The following is a 20659-nucleotide window of genomic DNA, read 5'->3' as shown; positions in this document are numbered from 1 at the left end:
CACCCGTGTGTCTACCCACACATACTCATTTTCCTCCTAATAAACACTTTACTTGTTTCACTACTTGCCGTCTCTCTGTGGAAATTCATTTCTACACAGCTGATGGGCCAGGGCCTTGTCACTGGCCACTGGTCCCTGGTTGTCTAGTGGCTAGGATTCAGTGCTCTCACTGCCTCAGTCCGACCTCAACATCTCTCCGGGAACCGAAACCTTGCTCCAAGCTGCTACAGGCTCAGACCATCTGAAATCAAAGCCACCCATTCTTGCATGGCCCTGCAATCAACCTTTCTCTTCTCCAAACTCTGAGATTTCAGTTTGTTGGGCCTCACTGTGTGTTGGGCACAAGAGCTTGTGTTTCATAACAGGAGAACAAATTCCTGGTGGTTGAAATTCCAAACTAGGGTCAAATACTCCTACTTATTACATGTTTACACATGCTGTTCCTCTTCTTTGTATGTTTTTAGTTACTTTTCACCAAATCTTTTCTTTTCCCTTCTTTGAAAATCTGTTCCAAACTCTCTTCCTCCATGTAGATTTCAAAGCTATCTTTATATGGTTTTCCTAACTCCAGCCTTTTACTTCAAACTCCATTAAGCCATACCTAGAGCTATGTAAGTGACTGGGTTTGCTTTGTTTATTTCTATTTTCTGTAGATTATTCTGTCTTTTCCTTTTAACCAAGAGTTACCAAAGAGCAGACATCATAAAAGTGTATTGTAACAGGAAAAATCAGTGGGACTTTGTAGGGAAGAGCAGAATAATTTTTAAATACAAGCTAGGATTCCTGGGACGAGAGATTGAGTCAGCTGGAAGTGAATTTCTGCTGAGTTCTCCAGAAACTCACATACAGTATCGATACTCTAGAAACGTATTGGATAAATTTATTTAAACTAACAGTCTGGTGGGATTTCAGTGGGTAACTCTGAGACTAAGAGCCTAGACATCTGCTTCTTAGTCCTGGCCCTGCTATTAATTTTCTCTGTGACATTAGGGAAGTTGCTTCACTTCTCTGGGTTTCAATTTTCTTAAGAAAAAAAATGGTACGATTAAAAATATTTTCAAACTTTGAGTTGCAGGATGCCAGAATAGAAAGAGGAAATTTTATAAAAACTTTTATTTTACAGGTGAGGATACAGAGGTGTGAAAAGGTGAAAATATACACCAAATATCACAGAACTAGTAAGTAATAAGTCTATATATAAAACCCAGGTTTTTGGATAGAGAGTACAGTGTTATATTTAGAAGAGTCAACAAAGTCTTACATCAGCCATGGGGTTCTGAAAAAAGACACAAGACACCCAGGAGAAAGGCTGGATTAAAGGAGATATTGGAAAGAGGTAGTTGACCAACTAAAAGTTTTGAATTTTTACCTTTGGTTTCCTGCTCTCTCTCTGTTTTTTTTAAACAATAATTACGTATGATCAGTGTGCTCAGAACATATACAGGTGAGTTGGCCTATAATTGGCCAAAGAGCTAGCTAGCAACAAACCTGACGAGCAGCCATGGCAGACTCCAGGAGGCCATGTTTCCTGAGCAGATTCTGTATATCAGCCAGACCTTTCCCATAATCCTCAGACCTAGCCTGCCATTCCACCTCCTCCAGCCAGTGCTTCAGGTCTTCTGCATTATTTTCAAATTGCAGCTGCTTGTTAGCTTCATATAACTGAGTCCCTAGGAAAAGACAGCAAGTATAAGATAACTGATAACTGTCATAACTGATCCTCATTATATGCTAATACATGTTACATCAATTTAAGGAGCAATATAATATTTTGACCCTCCAGTGGGAAAAAGTATAACTGTCTCACATGTGATTATATAAGAAATTATCATAAATTTGTAGAATTCAGATTGTATTTGTTTTTGAAGATAGTAGTGTTCGCAAAACAAAGATAAACGATTTGTTCATTTCTTGTTGAGGTATAGTGCTGCTATGTTAGATTTTAACTATCTTGGGTATTTTCATGTCACTTGTTACTCTCTATTGAGACCTCCTTTTCAAAGGGATTCAAACACAAACACTGCGTTTTCTGAGAGAAGTATAAAACTTGGGGTTGGCTCAGTTTGAAATTTTGAAGTGTCTTTTCCTAAATATCTTTCTCAGAACTTTGCTAGGCCCCTCTCTTAGTGCCTCTCCTTCATCACCAACCACGCCTTACAATTTTTTCTTCCAGAGAATATCTTGATTATCCACATTTTTCTCAGCTAAATTCTTTATTCTATGATCTTATAGCAATTATTTGTGTTATTTCTGTGAAGCAATTACTATGATGTAGAGTAGCAGCAACTTATTGTTACAATCAAGTTGAATTTTTTTTTCCTAAACCAAAAATCAGGATGACATCCGACAAAATCAGTATAATGTATCTTTTCTATAACCAGGGCAGAGTCATGTCTATAGATGATGTTTATAACAAGGGGGATATAGACAGAGAAACTTCATTATTGGTGTTAATCATGGCAATTGATTAATTTTCCAAAATAAAAGGTGAAGTTAAATTTAAGTAGAGGCTCTTCAAGCAGACATGGGAATTTTCTAAGAGCTTACAGCAAAGCCTGAACATGCTCAGATAGGTAAAATAAGTCATCAAGCCCTATTCATAAGAATAAAATATCATGGGAACATCATATGGGGCACCAACAATATTTTAATGTCTAATTTTATACCCTGGGTCAGAAAACCTTGTTTCATCTATAGAACCAAAATATGTATAATATAATTTAAGGACACTAGTTTTAGGTGCATAGCCAATACTGAATTCATGGTATCTGAATATTTATTCAAGAGGAAGAAAAAAGTGAAGAAAACAAAAGTAATTTCAGTTGAAAAGACTTACATACATGAAGAAAACATAAAATTGTGTTAATATATAGTGTGATATATTAATCACACTAATATATAGTGTGATTATATTAATATATAGTGCGATATATTATCACACTAATATATAGTGTGATAAATTGAGGTTAGATTTTTAAATTTCTTGACCAATACAGGAATACACAGGGAAACAAATGAGTAGCATCCCTTCTTATAGAAGTCACTAGGTAAACTCAAGGTGGTAAAGATGAAGAAGGTGGGTTTCAGAATTTAGGAATTTGTTTTCAACAAGGCTCTGCTTCTAACCTTTCTGTGCTGTAGCCTCCAGCAATTCCGTCCAGAGTTTGGCAACTTCACTCAAACGAGCATCCACACTTTCAGAGGCATAATGATTGCTCTCAATCATCTCCTGGCCAGTTTTCTGTATGTTATTGAGCTGGATCTCATTAGCTGCCAATTCTTCTTCAAAGACTTGCTGCTTTTGAACCTGGCTCTTCAAGTTCTGTGTATCCTGAGACAAAATGAAAACAATTAAGGAAAACCATTCCTTGAAGAATGAGGGGCAGACATTCTGAGGACAGGAATTTCTTTTCACTATAAATCTAACTGAACTAAGAAGAGGATATAAGGCAGAACTGTCCTAGTCCAAGTATAGAGGCAGAAGAGGCTTAGGAAACTGTGTGACCAATCCCTCCTCTATACAAATGACAGACGTGGCTAATCAACCCCTGAATTTATTTCTGTTGAGTCTGGATATAGTCTGAAGACCATTTTAAATACGACACCCCATGCAAGCACTAACAATCTATTAGAGCTGTCATGAAAGATGGAGATTATTTTCCATTCCTGTCCTAGTATATGAAACATCCATTCTTTTGTCCCATATACAGAAGATCTGTTTACCCTGCATACACTGGAATCATAACTCCTCAGGAGAACACAAGCACATAGTGCTGAGTTTTACAGAATGAAAGGTACAGATTAGATGCTCAAAGTTCTATAAAAAAAAGTGAGAACAAAAGCATCAGAGGTATACATTTAAGACTAAATGATATTTAGAAGTAAATACTGTGAATAGATATTGGCCTAGAAATCAAGAGACTAATTCTAGCCCTGATTATAAATGCAAAAATTTGTGAGTATATATGTGTGTGCATAATAGTTTATATTGTGAGTGAAAAATATGTGTTTTACACAAGCAGAAGGTAAAGAAACCTATGTATGGCTCAGAGATAATTCAGAATATTTTCAAAGTCAAACAAACTAAGACAGGAGAGGGAGAGAATTCAAGCCCAGTTTTTACCTTCTCCCAAAAGAATTCATGCTTCTACCCCTTATGTTAAACTGCATTCTAAACATTGATTCTTGGCTAAACTTGGGCAACTCACTTCACAATTCAGATCCTTGGTTTCTTCATCTGTAAAATAAGGAGTTGTTCCTTTCCAGCTACAAAACCACATAAGTCTATATTATATCAAACCATTAGGTTACTTTTGAGTTCCGGATAGCTTGAATGTACATTATGATTAGACACAACATTTTCCTACTATAAGCGTGCAGAGGGCAACAGAGGGCTAAATAAGGAGAGTTCCTCCTTTTCTCCGTTCTGTTAAGGACCACTGGAAATTGTGCCAGAGAAAAGGGGTGATGGGCAACAGGGTGTAGGAAAACCAGAAACTTGATGTACAGTCTTGGAGGAGTCATTGCCCTTCTCTGAGTATCTGTCTCTCCATCTATAAAATGAGGCTCACCAGCTGAACGCTATTGTCCTTTCAGTTCCAAGACTAATTCTATGAAATTCAGTCCCAATGAGTATGTCCAGGGTCTGTAGTTTGCAAATCCTGCCTACCTTGTAATCTTCATCATCTGCCAACTTTTTCTTCTTGTTGATCCAGTTCTTTAGGTCATCTGAGTCCTGATACAGTTGCTGCAGAAGCAATGAATCCTCCAGCAATCTGCGTCGAGTGGCAGCCCTTTCACGTAAAGCATTCTGTCGGGCCAACAGCTGCAAAAAACATAAACAAACTCACTGTCAGCAAAATCAAATATGGATACATGAGATTCACTGCCCACCAAGGTTATCATGCTCTAACCCTTTCCCTGATCCCGTGCATAAGCAGGCAGAGGCACATAGGGGACCTTGGACATACCCCATCCCGGATAGCAGCAATGTTCTCTGAATCATAATGATCATTATCAATCAGTTTGCTTGCAGTCTTGTCTAAGGTCTGGAAAAAGAAAAAAAAAGGAGTGGTTTTCCCTCAGTGGCCACTGAGTAAGTGGCCACAGTTTGGCTAACTGTTTAAAAAGGAAGCATGACAATGTCGGAAGTAGACAAGTTTCAGGGTCAGAAGATCTAGGTCCTACTTCTGACTTCTGTTATAAATTGTATCTCAAAATGTATTGTATCTCAGGCAGGTTAATTACCTTCTCTATGTCACAATTTTTTTTTAATCTAGTTTACAGTAAATGAATCCTGATGTCACTACGAGGTGAATATCTGATCTAGTCTTAAATTTTTAAGAGGAAGCATTATTGATATAGTCACATCCAGTGCCACCAGTCTCTATCATCTATCTATCTATTCATCCTTCCATCCATCATATATCATATATCCTTTTATCTACATCTATATCTATAGCTACATGGGGAATGGAGTCACAAATTACAGACATGAATTTTTACTCATATTCATTCATGATTCCCAAAATTGCTAGGGCTTAGGATGGATTAATTGATTGGGAATAAGAAAATGATCTAAAATAAACAATAGCATTTTATGAACTGTAATTTATTTTACACAGTTAGCTTTTACCAGTGAAAATCAGCTTAACAAGCATATGGACTGGGAATGACCATATTAAGCTCTGTACTGACTGAAGATTAACAGAGAAGACTTGGAATTTTGTTTTTAGTGTGGTTGTTGCTGCTGGTGGTGGTATACATGCACACGTACAAGGTTAAAGTCAGCACTGTCCTAGGGAACATACAGTAGATTGGACAAATAAAGTCTTCCTCACACTTCTCTGAGACTTGCTTATGTATTGACATAAGACATTTTCTGGGACATTGTACCTACAGTTCACAAGAAGACTACAGTAGCATTAAATGAGAAACACATAGATGAAGGTATACAGGAAAAAATAGATACTACTTAGATATCTAGATATTACTAAAGAAAACCAAATGGAGATATTATCAGAGGGGAAAAACTATAAAAAGTAAATAATACATTCAAACTTCTAAGTTATGATTCTATGTTGGATATGGATCCAATAGTTTCTACTTATACTGCAGAAAAAATAAGACAATCATGCACTTCATCGGAAAATATAAATGGCTCAAAATCTTTAAAACTTTCTAAATATGTTTTGTGGAATACAAATGTATTGATAAAATATGGGTATGATTATTTTTCTGGATGTTTTCTCTTTAAAGAACAACCCTCATGTTATGTCTGATAGTTATGAGTGATTCTAAGGATTGGTATTATATGAGATGATATGTACAAACATGAACCCAATACCGAAACCAGGGCCCATTTCTTACTGTGATCTTCTCCTCCTGGGCAGTAAAGGCTTCCTCAAAGTCATCATGCTTCTGAAGAAGGGCTTCAACACTGCCCAAGGAGTTTCCCAAGTCCTCATTTTCCAGGAAGGCCTATAGAAGACAGAAAGATACATCCCAGCTGTACCTCACTGGTGGGAAACATTCCCTTTGGAATATCTCTGAGAAAGGAGTAAGGAAGGAGGTGAGGGGAATAGAGAGCAAGGTGGGAATTAGCACAAAGTAGGAGAGGAGATAGAGGCTAACATTTAGCAGCAGGAGGTTCAGAGTCCCTTCCCAATCTTCTCATACAACTTTATCACTTTTGTCTCTGTGTCTGAACCAACTAATCTAGGCACTATTCTGAGATCTCAAATACTCAAGAGGACCACTCACCTCCTCCAGGAAATCTCTCGTTAACCCTGCCTGACTCATTACATTTTCTCTTGCTGAACTCTTAACAACTGGATATTCATTTCACCTCATGTTCAGTAGAGCTTAAAGACTCTCTGCTTTGTATTTAGGTATTTTTCTGTGCGTTTGTCCATGAGGGAATTTCAAGAGTCTCACAGAGAGGGCCAATCTTTTCTCCTCCTTGTGGCTCACCCTCCAGTTCCCAGGTGAACTGAAGTGGTTGTAAGGGTGTTGATAGTAGTAAATAAGGAGAAGGAGAAATGGCTTCTGGACACTTTCTGAGCCCCTTTGTTACCTCTTGTCTACTCATCCAACTGTCCACTTGCTCACTGTCACGGTAGAAGAGGTGTAGTTCCAGGCACTGCTCATACTGCTGCCAACGCTTGTCCCACAGTTCCAGCAGAGCATCCCAATGGGAGGTAAGTACTGCCATCTTTGGAAAGGAAGAGATAATGTGCCAGGAAGATACTAATTAATTTATTTTATCCTATATTCACTGAGCATCTAATAAATGCAAGGCTTTTTGAAGGATACAAAAATGAATAGGAAATGGGATTTTCTCTTAAGGCTGCAACATCTAAGTGAATCACTGTAGTATAGGAAAAATGGGATAAATACCATAACAGAGGTACACCACACTTAATATGTATAAATAAAGAAGGAAAGATTAATTCAGATTTGAAGAAGCAGGGAGTAGGAGTATAGAAAGTATTGTATCAAACAAAGATTTGAAGGGCAGGGAGGTGTGGATCGGGATTGTAGGAGGACATAATACCACAAGCAAGTAATTACTCCAAGTAATCATTAGATTATACGAAGTGCTCCAGAGAAAAGTGCAGTGTCTAAAAAAGATAAACATTTAATGAAATTCAAATTTATAGGGCACTTAAATGATCAGATTGAGAAGTTTGCATTCTATTCCAAAAGCAAATAAGAACCATCACGGTGAAAGTGACATTCTCAAACTCATAAAAGCCTTTGTTTCTGCCTAAGCATCTGCCCAAGAAATTCCAGCTTATTAAAACAGCTGCTGTGTTAACTCCATTAAAAAGACAGTAACAATTCTCAGAATCCCAGGATAATAGGTAAGTTTTCAAGGATTTAGGGTCCCACTATTCCTTTGGCAGGAAATAGTTAAAAATAAAAATCCATAGTATAATTTTCCCATAGAGTTCTTGATGAACTGAAAATATGGTCATCTCAACCTTCATCATATAGCACTCGGGGCTGTGCTTGGAATCTAATGATATGAAAAGAGCCTGCAAATCTTATTTCAGTTATCATCCCAAGGAGTTCCTGTGACGCTGTGACTGGAGTAAAATGTCTCAGGAATCAGGAGGTTTACGTGAGCCCTTGGGATCTAGGAGGTTAGGATGATGGCATACCTTAATCTTCATTCAGTGGAATTCTGAGTGTTTAAAGCTTTCCTGTTGCTTAATGGAGATTTGAGAAACAGAGATATAGGAAAATCAGTTTGATTTGAGGTTGTATAGAGGAGAGAAGAAAGAGATCCATGTGCCAGGAACCATGCTAGGTACCTTAGGGAACCCAAAGATGAATAAGGTGCAGTCCCCAAAGAATTCACAATCTAGAGATGAGCATGGGAAAGTGATAAAACAGAGCACATGTGACAAAGCAAGATGGTATGGAGGCTTCAAATTAGGTAGAAGGTAGGTGATGAAATTCGTTAGGTTGATGAAGTAATGTCTCAGAGGTGAGGGAGCACACATCAAGTCCTGAGAACTTCAAATGCCTCAAATTAGCTAAAGCAACATATGAAGGAAGCAGGGTGATATTTGAGCCCACATTAAGATGTTTATACGTCTTCTGTCCTCTTTCAGAGATTGTCATATTAGTATGAGATTAAGTGAAGGCTTAATATGTATCAAAATTTCACAAATTCTGTTAAACTAGATTACCTTATCCATGACTTCATCAGATGCTTCATGACTGGCATTCAGCAGGGCTTGACCAGTCTCATTAGCAGATTGAAATCGGTCATCATAAGAGTCAATCTCATGCTGTGGTCATGAGACAAAATGTTTTAAAATGCAGCAAGAAACTTTCTGGCATTGTTGGAAACCGCCCTCTTCCTCCTACTGGGGAGGCCTTTCCTCTCTACCTTATGCTGCTGATGCCTGTCCAGTAGGGCTTCCCCACCAGTCACATCTGTGGGCAGCTCATCAGCATTGATCAAAGCAGTCTTCTCCTTCATCCAGCCTGAGAGCTCATCATAGTCAGATAAGAACCGCTGGTACCTGAGGGAAAGGTAAGGGAAAAGACAGGAAGGAGGAACCAGATACAAATGGACTTTGAACAAAGAGTCAGGGTTGGGTTGGGCTAAGATGTACAACATGTGCCTTGCCCTAATCCTACACCTTCCATTCCTCTGATGTACTTCCTATTCCTTTAGCAGTGCAGGTTGTAAATCCTTCACTCCAGGTTGTATATTCCTAGGGCAGATGTGTCATTGTGTGATGAAGCACTTGGACTTGACATCTCCAACATCACAAAGTCACATCCCAGATGCACTTGAAGTAGAATAAAGTACTCACAAGGAGGCCAATAAATAAGGACATAACATAACCAACAGGAAGCCTAAGGGACGACTAGAGTTAGGGTTAGGAGCCCTCATGTATTTTAGTTCACCCTTCACCATACCAGTAAAAACAAAAACTACAAAAAAAGATTACCTATTCAAAAAAATCAAAAGCTCACCAGTTCATTTTAAATCATATCAATAAGATAAACACTATTTTCTGGTGATTTTATAACTAATCATAAAAATTAACTACTGAAATGTTGTCCAGATTTTTTGTAAGCTGACCTACATTCCAGAAATAATTCTAGATTTATTTTGTGTTCTTCAGCTTGGAAATTAATTCCAGTTCCTTAGCTAAGGCCAGGATTTTAACATGTTTCTTCAGCTAATTTTTCAATTCCATGGACCACTTCATAGCTTCTTACAACTGTACAAACAGAGGAAGACAGGAAGGGTACAGGTGAAAGGAGATGTCACGCTGAGGATTATATCAGCCTTCAAAGGACTTCTCCTGACAAATAAAAATTTCTTTTGCCTCTACTGAGCAGGCAGGAGGGCTGGGTCACTCATTATTTTACTCCTTTCACTCTTTTATTTCTGCTTTTGATGTTATACTTTGACCTAGAGATAGGTAAAGCAGTAGAGAAGAAGGATTTCTCACCTATAAGAAGCCTGCAGCTTTTCATATCTGCTGGTAGCCAAGGTGCGAATGTGCCCCCAGTTGGAGACCAGATCCTCTTTCATCTGCTGGATCTGCGCTGCATCTGAAGGATGGGAAAGCTTCAACTTGTCTGCTTTGGCACATAACTCCTTCACCTTTGGGATAAAAAAGAAACCTAGTATGTGAAGGTAGTCAACCGTATGGTGATGGATGGCAACTTTGTAGTATATACGGATGTCTAATTATAATGCTGTACATCTGAAACTTATATAATTAAAAAAAAAAGATAAAGAAACACAGTGGGAAATCCGAGCATTCTGGTCCTCTTGGCAAAGTTTTATGGGAAGAATGTAACATAATAATCATAAGAATTAGAATAATTTATTAGTGCTTTTATATTGATATATTTATATTAATATACTCATGTAACTATATTAACAATAATAATTTACTGATTACATTTTGTCTCTCGTTGTGCTAAGCACTTCATATGCATTTTCTTGTTTTATAGTCTTCCTTTAATAATACTGTGAGGTAAAACTATTCTTGCTCTCCTTGTATGTGAAAACTGAGAGGTTGAGTATTTTATTTGCCCAAGGTCATTGAGATAGTCAATGTCAGAAGCAATGTTTAGACATACATCTGTCCTTCATTACCCTCTATACTAACTCCGTAAACATTATTGTGGGAACCAGAAAGACATTTCTGCCAAGGAAAATTGCTGCCAAGAAAATTTCAGTAATGTCAGGCCTTTTTGAGCACAATTCTTGAGGAGCAGGCTTACTAGGGCAAATTCCACATGTTACCATTAGTTCTTCTACTATACCCAACTATAATTAGGTGTTGTCTAGGATTTGAGATTTCATTATCATTATTCATTAAATCATGGTATTTTATCATCCATAATTAGAAAAAAAAAAAGACCAAAGAGAAAAAATGAGGAAGAACAAAAGAAGTAGAATGGTGAAATCATTTTCAGAAACGACCCATGCACAGAGCTATGATTAAAGCATAGCAAGTAGGGATCTTCCTGTGGGCTGACTCCACTGTAGAAGCTCAGGCGTAATAAGTTTAAGTTATAGTTAAACTGTGACGGGAAGAAGTAAGAATGGGAATCATTCAAGAAAACAGGCTTGCTCCAATTTCTAGTGTGTCTATACCTACTGTAGGTATAGGAACCGGGGTTTTCCAATTTCCAGAAGAAAACCCAAAGGTGGGTTTAGTAATGTGTTGTTGTTGTTGTTTTAACATCTTTTTTGGAGTATAATTACTTTACAATGGTGTGTTAGTTTCTGCTTTATAACAAAGTGAATCGGCTATACATATACATATATCACCATGTCTCCTCCCTCTTGCATCTCCCTATCCCACCCTTCTAGGTGGTCACATAGCACCGAGCTGATCTCCCTGTGCTATGCAGCTGCTACCCACTAGCTGTCTATTTTACATTTGGTAGTATATATAAGTCCATGCCACTCTCTCACTTTGCCCCAGTTTATCCTTCCCCACCACGTGTCCTCAAGTCCATTCTCTACGTCTGCATCTTTATTCTTGTCCTGCCCCTAGGTTCTTCAGAACCATTTTTTGTTGTTGTTATTGTTTTTTTTAGATTCCATATATATGTGTTAGCATACGGTATTTGTTTTTCTCTTCCTGACTTACTTCATTCTGTATGACAGACTCTAGGTCCATCCACCTCACTACAGATAACTCAATTTCATTTCTTTTTATGGCTGAGTAATATTCCATTGTATATATGTGCCACATCATCTTTATCCATTCATCTGTCAGTGGAGACTTAGGTTGCTTCCACGTCCAGGCTATTGTAAATAGTGCTGCAATGAACATTGTAGTACATGACTCTTTTTGAATTATGGTTTTCTCAGGGTATATGCCCAGTAGTGGGATTGCTGGGTCGTATGGTAGTTCTATTTTTAGTTTTTTAAGGAACCTCCATACTGTTCTCCGTAGTGGTTGTATCAATTTACATTCCCATCAACAGTGTGAGAGGGTTCCCTTTTCTCCACACCCTCTCCAGCATTTATTGTTTGTAGACTATTTGATGATGGCCATTCTGACTGGTGTGAGGTGATACCTCATTGCAATTTTGATTTGCATTTCTCTAATGATTAGTGATGTTGAGCATCCCTTCATGTGTTTGTTGGCCATCTGTATATTTTCTTTGGAGAAATGTCTCTTTAGGTCTTCTGCCCACTTTAGGATTGGGTTGTTTGCTTTTTTGATATTCAGCTGCATGAGCTAGTAATGTGTTTTAAGTGTCTGAGTTTATTATAAAAGGGGAAGAAGAAACTTACTCCCTTTTTGACTGAGTGAAGGACAAGAAGAAACAAGGTTCAGCTCCAACAGGAGAAAGTATAGTTAGATAAAAGAAAAGACTCTCTGGCCATGGGGTACTGAGTGAGTTTAGGAAACCATTCTTGAAGCTATCTATTTTGGTTTAAATTATGAAATAAATTACAAAAAGCTTGAGCGTATATAAAACATATATGTATATTTAAATAAAAATAATTAAATAAATTAAGAGATATCCAAGATTCATGTACAAGTTATAAACTAGAATAAGGAGGTATATTCAAGTGGCACAAAATTTCTCCTTCATTGAAATAGTGAATTTACTGTGTCCTATGGAGATGAGATGAACACCAAATGCCTTTTCTAGCTCAAGGGATTAGCCATTCCTCCAACAGGCTTACCTTGTCATTCATGACTGCAAGGTTCCTCTCAAGGGTCTTGTGACTGTGAAACAGTGCCTCAGAGCTCACAAGGTCTTTGCCATAGTCTTCAGAGGTGACTTGAGGCTCCTTCTCTTTAATCCACTGGATGGCTTCAGTCACGTCCCTGTCAGACATCTCCATGAGCTCCAGCAAAGGAAGAAGGCAGGCATTTCAGGGCAAACAGCACACAGCAAGGACCAGTCTAGCTCACTCAGTCAGAAATTACCCTATCTTCACCCACACTAGCAAAAAACATAATGTAAAATGTTCTTTACTGCTTTTAATGGTTTCCATTGAGAGTTAAGAGACTTGGGCATCCTGACAACTGAACCTCCAAATATACTTCCTATACCTGGGTCAGCTCTTCACGAATGTCCTTCTTCCCAACTTCACCCTCCATTCCCTTCCGGTTCTTAACCTGCTTTTCTTGCCTCTGCAGAGCTTCCATCACTAATTTACCAGTGCTATTTGTATTGCTTTAAGCTCCATTAGACACATACTTGGCTATAGAGTGGGTCACAATTTTCTTAACTACTCTCTCCCTTGTTGTCTTTAAAGGCAAGCACATGAGTTTCTTTTTTTAGAGGTATTGGCCACTAATTGCTAACAGTAGACAGAGGCTAACACAAATAACAAGCATGGAGCTATTGCAGTTTCCTACAGTTCAGTGGTGAGATTCCTACCTTTTGAATCGCTGGAGGTCTGCAGCACTGGACAGCATTTTCTGTCGTTGGACAGCCAGACCATGGAGCCGCTCCCAGGCTGCATTCACTTCCTCCTGCTTTGACTGAATCAAGGGCAGCTCAGGATGCTTTTCCTGTGGGAGAAAGTCAATGATGGACTAATGCAAAAAATCATTTAAACGCTTCTTATTTCACACTTCACTTTATCCCTGCTCTCTAACTCTTACTTGATCCACCTCACCAAAATCTAGAAAATCAAACCGCCAGATATTTTGCCCACAGCTCCAGACTAGCCTACTAACACAGGCTTGCCCAACCTCATTATTTTCAGAACTCCATCATGTTGATGCCTGCTAACTCCCTTCAAGATCCTGGAAACCAAGGAAAAGAAGAGAAAATTCCTTTTGTGAAATCTGACTTAATTTTTCAAAACTCTAATACTGTGGGTCTTGGTTCTTTTGGGGTCCTGATACCTTTGAGAAGCTAATGAGAGCTATTTCCCTCTTTGCAGAATTATACAGACATGCAGATAAACTTAATTTTGCAGAAAACTCCATGCATTTTTGCAAACTAACTGAAGCAATGAGATTTATGAATACTAGATTAAGCTAGCAGCATCAGCCCATTTTGATACTTGGCAATTTTGAGTAGTTCCCAAATACCTGTCTCCCTACTCCTCCTATCCCTGTTTATTCCCATTTCCATTTCTATTTTGAAGCCTCGTCAGACTGAATTTTCTACTTCTCCTTCCTTGCTTATAAATAGAAATGATATTCTATGAGCCCCAGCACTTAGGCATCAAGAGGCCTTTCAGCTTCTGTTCTTACCTTCTTGGAACACATAAAAAAAGCATGATCTACTGAAAGATGAGAGAGCATATGGAGAAAACCTTCATTTTCCTTGCTAAATCTCCATACATGGGAGCAAGGCCATTTTAGACACTCCACCCCAACTGACTCATTGTATAACTGCAGTGACTTAAGAATACCAGGTGATATCAGCAAAATAACGCAGCTGAGTCACTGAATCATGAATCAGTGAATCTGATTCACTGAAAAAAATAGGTTGTTTGTTGTTTTCAGTTTTGTGGTAGTTTGGTAGATAGTAATAGATAACTTAAAAATCTCCACAATAAGAAAAAGGTGATAGAGGGAGAAAATTTGGGACTGTTGGAAATGTGGCCTGGAAAAAAATTGAAAAATATGTTATTTTCCCCTACTCCAGTACCCGTTCATCCTGAAATCTTGGTTCTATTAACACAGAAACATTGTTCCCATTATAAAGCTGCAGTGATAATGAAACCTTAAATGGAAAAGCACGATAGCCAACTGTTAGAATTTCTAATTCCTTCATGTACATATAAAATCAGACTGACTTCCCAGTTCTCACATATGTTAGGATTATTTATTCACACACTGAGTTTTTACATGCCCAGAAATTAAAAACTTATTTAACCACTTTCTTAAGAAAATGAAGATAAATCTGCCTCCTTTTCCCTTCCCCCCAAAACACAAAAAAATTAGTTTAATTATATCATGTATATTATGATAGCCCACCATTATTTTATATTCTTTGCCACTTTATTCTGGTTCTTCTTCATGAAGAAAGAGTGCTTCATAAACTTGAGAAATCAATGTACTGCATGGTGCAGGAGTAACCCCCTTGTGGATTGAATTCCTTTATGTAAACACACATACACTCACTCACTCTCATCTCCATTTCCGTGGACTGGCAAGGGATACATTCAGAAAGGAGAGGAAACTGCTCTGGGCATGTTGCTCCAGGGACAGGCATACCTCTGCTTTCTCACAATGTCCTATATCTTTCATGTCCCATCTACTAATGGCCAGAGAGTCTTCTTGAAGATCAGACCCTTTCCCTGGCTTGGCTCTCTTGTTCCCCACCTCACCTCAGCACACTCATTGGCATATTGGTTCACTCCATTCAACCTCTCCTTTCGAGCTGCCAGATCTGCTTGGAAATCTTCAAACTTCTTATGCAGAACCTCTGTGCGCTCCCAGTCCTCACCCAGCTCCACTGATGTCACTATAGCCTCCTGTAGACAGAGAAAACTCTGGTAAGTCACCCGTAAACATTTAGGAATTCCTGCAGTTCAAATGCCCAAAACCCTTGCTCACATTCCCAGGATAACTCAGAAGGAGATACTGGTGGAACTTGGGAGAACCCTTCAGGAAAGAGCCAGAAGCAGCAGTATATTTCCTGAGGTGGCGTTCTGGCCCAGGGAACAGTGTTCTTTGGGGTAATTCTTTGGAGAGACCAGGAACATTGTTGGCAAAAGCCCCTGGGAACACCCTTTTGTGTATTGGAACCTGAAAAATAAATTCATCCTCGTTCTACTCAATTCAACAAATTGAGCATTTACAAAAGTATTGTGCGGGCTTCCCTGGTGGTGCAGTGGTTGAGAATCTGCCTGCCAGTGCAGGGGACACAGGTTCGAGCCCTGGTCTGGGAGGATCCCACATGCCGCAGAGCAACTAGGCCCGTGAGCCACAACTACTGAGCCTGCGCATCTGGAGCCTGTGCTCCACAACAAGAGAGGCCGCGACAGTGAGAGGCCCGCGCACCACAATGAGGAGTGGCCCCCACTCGCCGCAACTAGAGAAAGCCCGCGCACAGAAACAAAGACCCAACACAGCCAAATACAAATAAATTAAAAAAAAAAAAAAAAAGTATTGTGCTAGGCACTTGCTTGTGTAAATGTTCAGTCCTAACCACAGGATTATTCTTTAAGTATGTAGAAAATAAAAACCTCCCTAGTTATAGGTACTGAGAGACAAAGAATTAGGGAAAGAACTGCAATGCTCTAAGCTGGACACAGAGTAAGAGCAAAAATCTAGGAGTGAAGACTCATGGAAGGTAGAATGGGGACAATCCTAGATCATCTTTCAATGCAGTTTTTGTGTAAGACTTGCCTTCTTCATATTCAGATTCATACATTTAGACTTATCCCCCTACAGTGTTAACTACCTCCAGAATACCCCTAAATCTTTGCCAACATTCCTCTTTCTTCCAAGGAACTAAGCCCAGAAAGAGACATCCTAACTTCTTTATGAAAGGCCTGCATTAAATTGCTATGGGATGTCTGGGGCAGATGGATGGGAAGTCCTATATGCATACTGTTTGGTCCTATACCTTGTCTCCAATCCACTCTAAGATGTCAGCACACTCCTGTAAGTACTGCTGAAGCTTCAGGGCCCGCAGCAGCAGGGTGCCTTTCTCTTGAGTCAGCTCCAGAAGCAGGTCCCACAGGTGGCTGAGTTCCTCCAGAAGGACCTATGGGGAAAGTAAAACAACTCAGGCATAGTACCTGCTGTGGAGCAGCAGGTATAGACTCAGAGACCTGTGCAGAGAGGGGCCTGGATAAAAATACCTCCTCCCATTCACTCGTGCATTAATTGATCAACAAATATTTAAAGGAGGAAATAGGACATGTATGTGAATAGCAATTAAACCATATGATCTTCCATAATAGAAAAAAATGAATAATGTTTTGGTGTTTTAGAGGATGAAGTGATTACAGACAATAAGACAGGATAGAATAAGAATTCATGAAAGAGTGCTCATTTGAATTGGACCTTGAGGGATAGGTAGAATTTTGATAGGTAGACAATGGGCAGAGGGTGTTCAAAGTACTGAAAAAGACATAGAAAAAACTTAGCATGGACTATTTGTCAGAAAGGATAAGAGTTACAATGTTTTTCTGACTTATAAAGGAAATAGTGGCACCAAAGCAATGAGAATTTAAGAGTATATAGTTGAGGGCTCTAATGCCAAGTTAGCTTAGAAGACCAGATTTTACATATACTGTAAAATTGAAGGTGTCATATATGTTATGCCTTCAAGATTCTTGTATTTTTCAACTACTTCATGGTCCTAAGGTAACATGTAGCATGTAGATCACATTTATCTCTGAATCCTGCCATGGTACAGACTGATATAGCCCCAGTGATTCTGATAGACGTGAAGATGTTTCAAACATTTCTCAAATATTTTAATTAATGTAAGGGATTGGTTTTTGTATAAATTATACAAAGTGATTTCTATTTTATGACAATAAATAAAATTTGAGATTTTCTTGTTAGAGTCTTCTTTCTAATAAGGTTTATTCTGGTTAATGTCTGTATCGCCTGACCATGTTTTGTTGACAGTAAAGCAAACTAGAATTTGTACGCTAAATATGGAACTATAGCCCTAATTTTTAAATACAACACAAATTTTTTTTGAAATTTTTAAAATATTTAAACAGTAAAAAAAGTTCACTTGTACAAAAAAGAACCTGAATTGACTGTATCAACACAAACTTGCTGGAAGAGTATATGAATTAAGTCAGAAAAAAAGCTGATACATTAGTAGTGGGTTCCATAGTTGTGGTGATCTTCAGTCTTCAGGGTTTAGGGAAGACAAAGGATTTTAGGAGGTTTTTTTTCCCCAAAATGAACAGATGAGAGGGTTTGGAGAACTACAATAGTAGTCATAGTATGTGGGCTGTGAAGGGAAAGAGGCATCATAGACAAAGGGAGAAAGATTTTGGAGAAGATTCAAAGAAAGAGCATCCCTTGTTTAGAGAGTTTAAGGGACAAGGACTCTGAGGCTAGAAGAATTAAGTAGAAAGGACATTTCAGAAAACCAATTCATCTGGGTTGAAGTGGGTTTGATCTTGAGCCACCTATACTGTGGTGGCATACGCAGGAATGTGATGTTATTTGATGACAGCTTCGTATCATAGCTTTCTCCCCACTCCAAGGAACACTAGGACATCCCATCATTTTTCCTGCCCTAACCCAAGTAAAAGATATAAGGAAGTACCATGGTTCCAAGCCAGTTATATCAAGGTTTATTCCTGTTGTAATCAATTAAAACTCTGATAACATAATCAACATGATAACTTAATTAGAAACATCTCTCACAGAGTCCTGCCATAAATTTACCTTGGTGTCCTCATGGGCAAAATGCCCCTCAGGAAATCGAATTTTCCTGGTTTCTTCCAGCTCAGGAATGACCTTCGATTTTGCTTGCACCTCTGCTTCAAAGGATTCATGCTTCTGATATTTCCCCTGAAGATTAGAAATCAGAGTTTATGGCTAATGCAGCCTGGTCTCTCTGGAAGGGAGGTTCTTTTATTCCTCTTCTTTCTTGCAGTCAAAACTACTTGTTTCCCAACCTAGATTAAGTGATAACCTATGACCATACCTGGAGGAGTCCACTGCACTTAGGGTTTCAAAGGGTCCTAGGCTCAATGTCCAGGACCATAGTGGAAGTTTTTTTCCAGCCCCCACTGCCTTTGGGGAATTTCCAGTAAATATTATTTTAAATTCTCAATTGCCTTCTGTGGAAATGAAATAATGTAACAGAGTTTTTCCTCTTCAGAAAAGAGGAACTAAATGTTACTGAAAGTAGTGAACAATGAGGAAGATGATCATGGCAACAATGGCTTTTTTTTTTAATTGAGAGGTTTTTGCATGCCAGATTATGTTTTTGCTGTCATATATAAATTGATCCATTTAGCAGATAACACTTTGTTCTTGTTCCAGGTGCTTCCTCTCCAATATCCATTGCACATTTTAGGCATGCAAGCCTTTCTTCTGATCCTGACTGTGCCTCTTTCTATAACATTGTACAAGTAGGAGTGGGAGCTTCCACCAAAGCTCTCCACCTGACTCCTCTCATTCAAACTTAACAAGAGGCATGAATAGCCATTTGGTAAAAACCCTGGTTAAATCACATCTTTCTGAGGAGAGCGAAGAGCAATTGTTTCAGAAACATTGATGTCTCTTCACCTCAATTCCATCCTTAATGTCACAAAATATTGAAATCACATAGTGTGTCATAAATTCTTTGAATTCTCAGTGTTTTGCCCATGGGTTAACTTCAGAATGAGTTTATAAAATATTATCTAGAATGAGTTTCCTTTGTAAATAAGACATTGAGGCTTAAGGAGTTGAAGACATGTGCTATTTAAAGACAGAATTACAGTCCCCAAAGTCTAATCTTTCTGTTATATCATCCCTCTACAGTTTCCCAGATGTACACCTACATTATGGAAATGTTTCCCTCCCTAGAGATCTTAGAGTCAACTCTGGGGAAGTCAATGAAACTAAATGACCTGTATGTTAGTTGGGTCTTCATAGCTTTTATCGCCTGCAATCTTGATTTTCTCCAAGATCCATTTCTCGAGGTCATCTGCATCTCGTATGAAAACCTGGTAGTAATAGGAATCTTCAAGCTTCTGACCCCTCTCAGCAACCAGTTCCTTGAACCTCCGGTACCGGGTCAACACCTCCTGACGCCTCTCCTGGATCTCTTCTGCTGTTTCCAGCACTTTTGGCCCACCACTCTCCATAGCCTACAAGTTAAAAAGCTTCTACATATTGCTGGTTCTCAGATCTCTAGTATACTGTCCTTTTATATGTCTCAAGGCATTTACTCATATTGGACTTATGTTCAGATATCTTTAAGCCTATAAAAGCCTGTTTTTAGAAAGACGGTAGTACATTTATATAATTTTAACCATATACAGCTACAACCTAGGCTAATAATTCTTGATCATTCAGAACACTTTTTCAACTTTTCACATAAGTATGTGCTAACATTAATAAATTAAATAAACTTAATAAAGTTTGATAAATGCTTATTATTGGACTAATAATCGAAGACAAGTTTAAATTAGCAAAATCACAGAGTTTCAGATTGATAAAAAAGAAATATAATTTTATTGCTTTCAAAGGCTGAAGAGGTGTTAACATGTACTGATAATGATGAACTTAGTTTAATGAATAAATAAAAATGGCTTGCAATTAACTTGATGAATGATATACCCCAAAGTTTGAAAAGGTTGAATTCTTCTTACATAAAAATATAGCTAATATATTGTTTACTCTTTTTATTTGCTTTATTTATAAACACTACAAATCAAAAGTTTGGCACATTTGCAACCTAATTATCACAAATTTCAAATTATTAGCATCTTGGTAAATGGCTTTTGCTATATAAAACATTGTATTGCTATCAAACAACATAAAATATTATTTTCCTATAGTGGAATCCAACCTATTTGTGACAACATCCAGTAAAATCTCCATAGGGTCCATCTTCATTCTTCTGGATATAAGCACAGTTTTCCTAGCTTACCACAATGAAAACATTCAATATAAAGTTTAAATTTTAGTCTCCTTCTGCTATACATAATTGCTATTCTGTGGATGGCCTTTACAAGTTTGGCTATAGAATTAAATCCTTC

The 20659-nt window shown here is 38.2% G+C and overlaps 1 protein-coding gene across 1 annotated transcript in view; it reads right to left on the bottom strand.

Moving 5' to 3' along the window:
* Positions 1 to 19762, bottom strand: part of SPTA1 (spectrin alpha, erythrocytic 1) — a gene marked incomplete at both ends in the record, with an annotated part of 66033 nt that extends 46271 nt beyond the window's left edge. Inside the window, 15 exons of the mRNA XM_082663162.1 lie at positions 1489 to 1670; positions 3127 to 3331; positions 4670 to 4825; positions 4971 to 5048; positions 6370 to 6480; positions 7076 to 7213; positions 8700 to 8801; positions 8903 to 9038; positions 9984 to 10138; positions 12698 to 12842; positions 13402 to 13535; positions 15311 to 15457; positions 16555 to 16695; positions 18351 to 18476; positions 19526 to 19762. Coding sequence (XP_082519288.1) covers positions 1489 to 1670; positions 3127 to 3331; positions 4670 to 4825; positions 4971 to 5048; positions 6370 to 6480; positions 7076 to 7213; positions 8700 to 8801; positions 8903 to 9038; positions 9984 to 10138; positions 12698 to 12842; positions 13402 to 13535; positions 15311 to 15457; positions 16555 to 16695; positions 18351 to 18476; positions 19526 to 19762 — 2193 coding nt within the window. The remainder of the gene's footprint in view (positions 1 to 1488; positions 1671 to 3126; positions 3332 to 4669; positions 4826 to 4970; positions 5049 to 6369; positions 6481 to 7075; positions 7214 to 8699; positions 8802 to 8902; positions 9039 to 9983; positions 10139 to 12697; positions 12843 to 13401; positions 13536 to 15310; positions 15458 to 16554; positions 16696 to 18350; positions 18477 to 19525) is intronic.
* Between the last annotated feature and the right edge of the window lie 897 nt (positions 19763 to 20659).

Source organism: Grampus griseus (assembly GCF_964374135.1).
Source record: "Grampus griseus genome assembly, chromosome: 1".
Lineage (NCBI taxonomy): Eukaryota > Metazoa > Chordata > Mammalia > Artiodactyla > Delphinidae > Grampus > Grampus griseus.
Note: the sequence above shows the minus strand (reverse complement) of the source record. Positions and strands in the feature narration are given on the sequence as shown.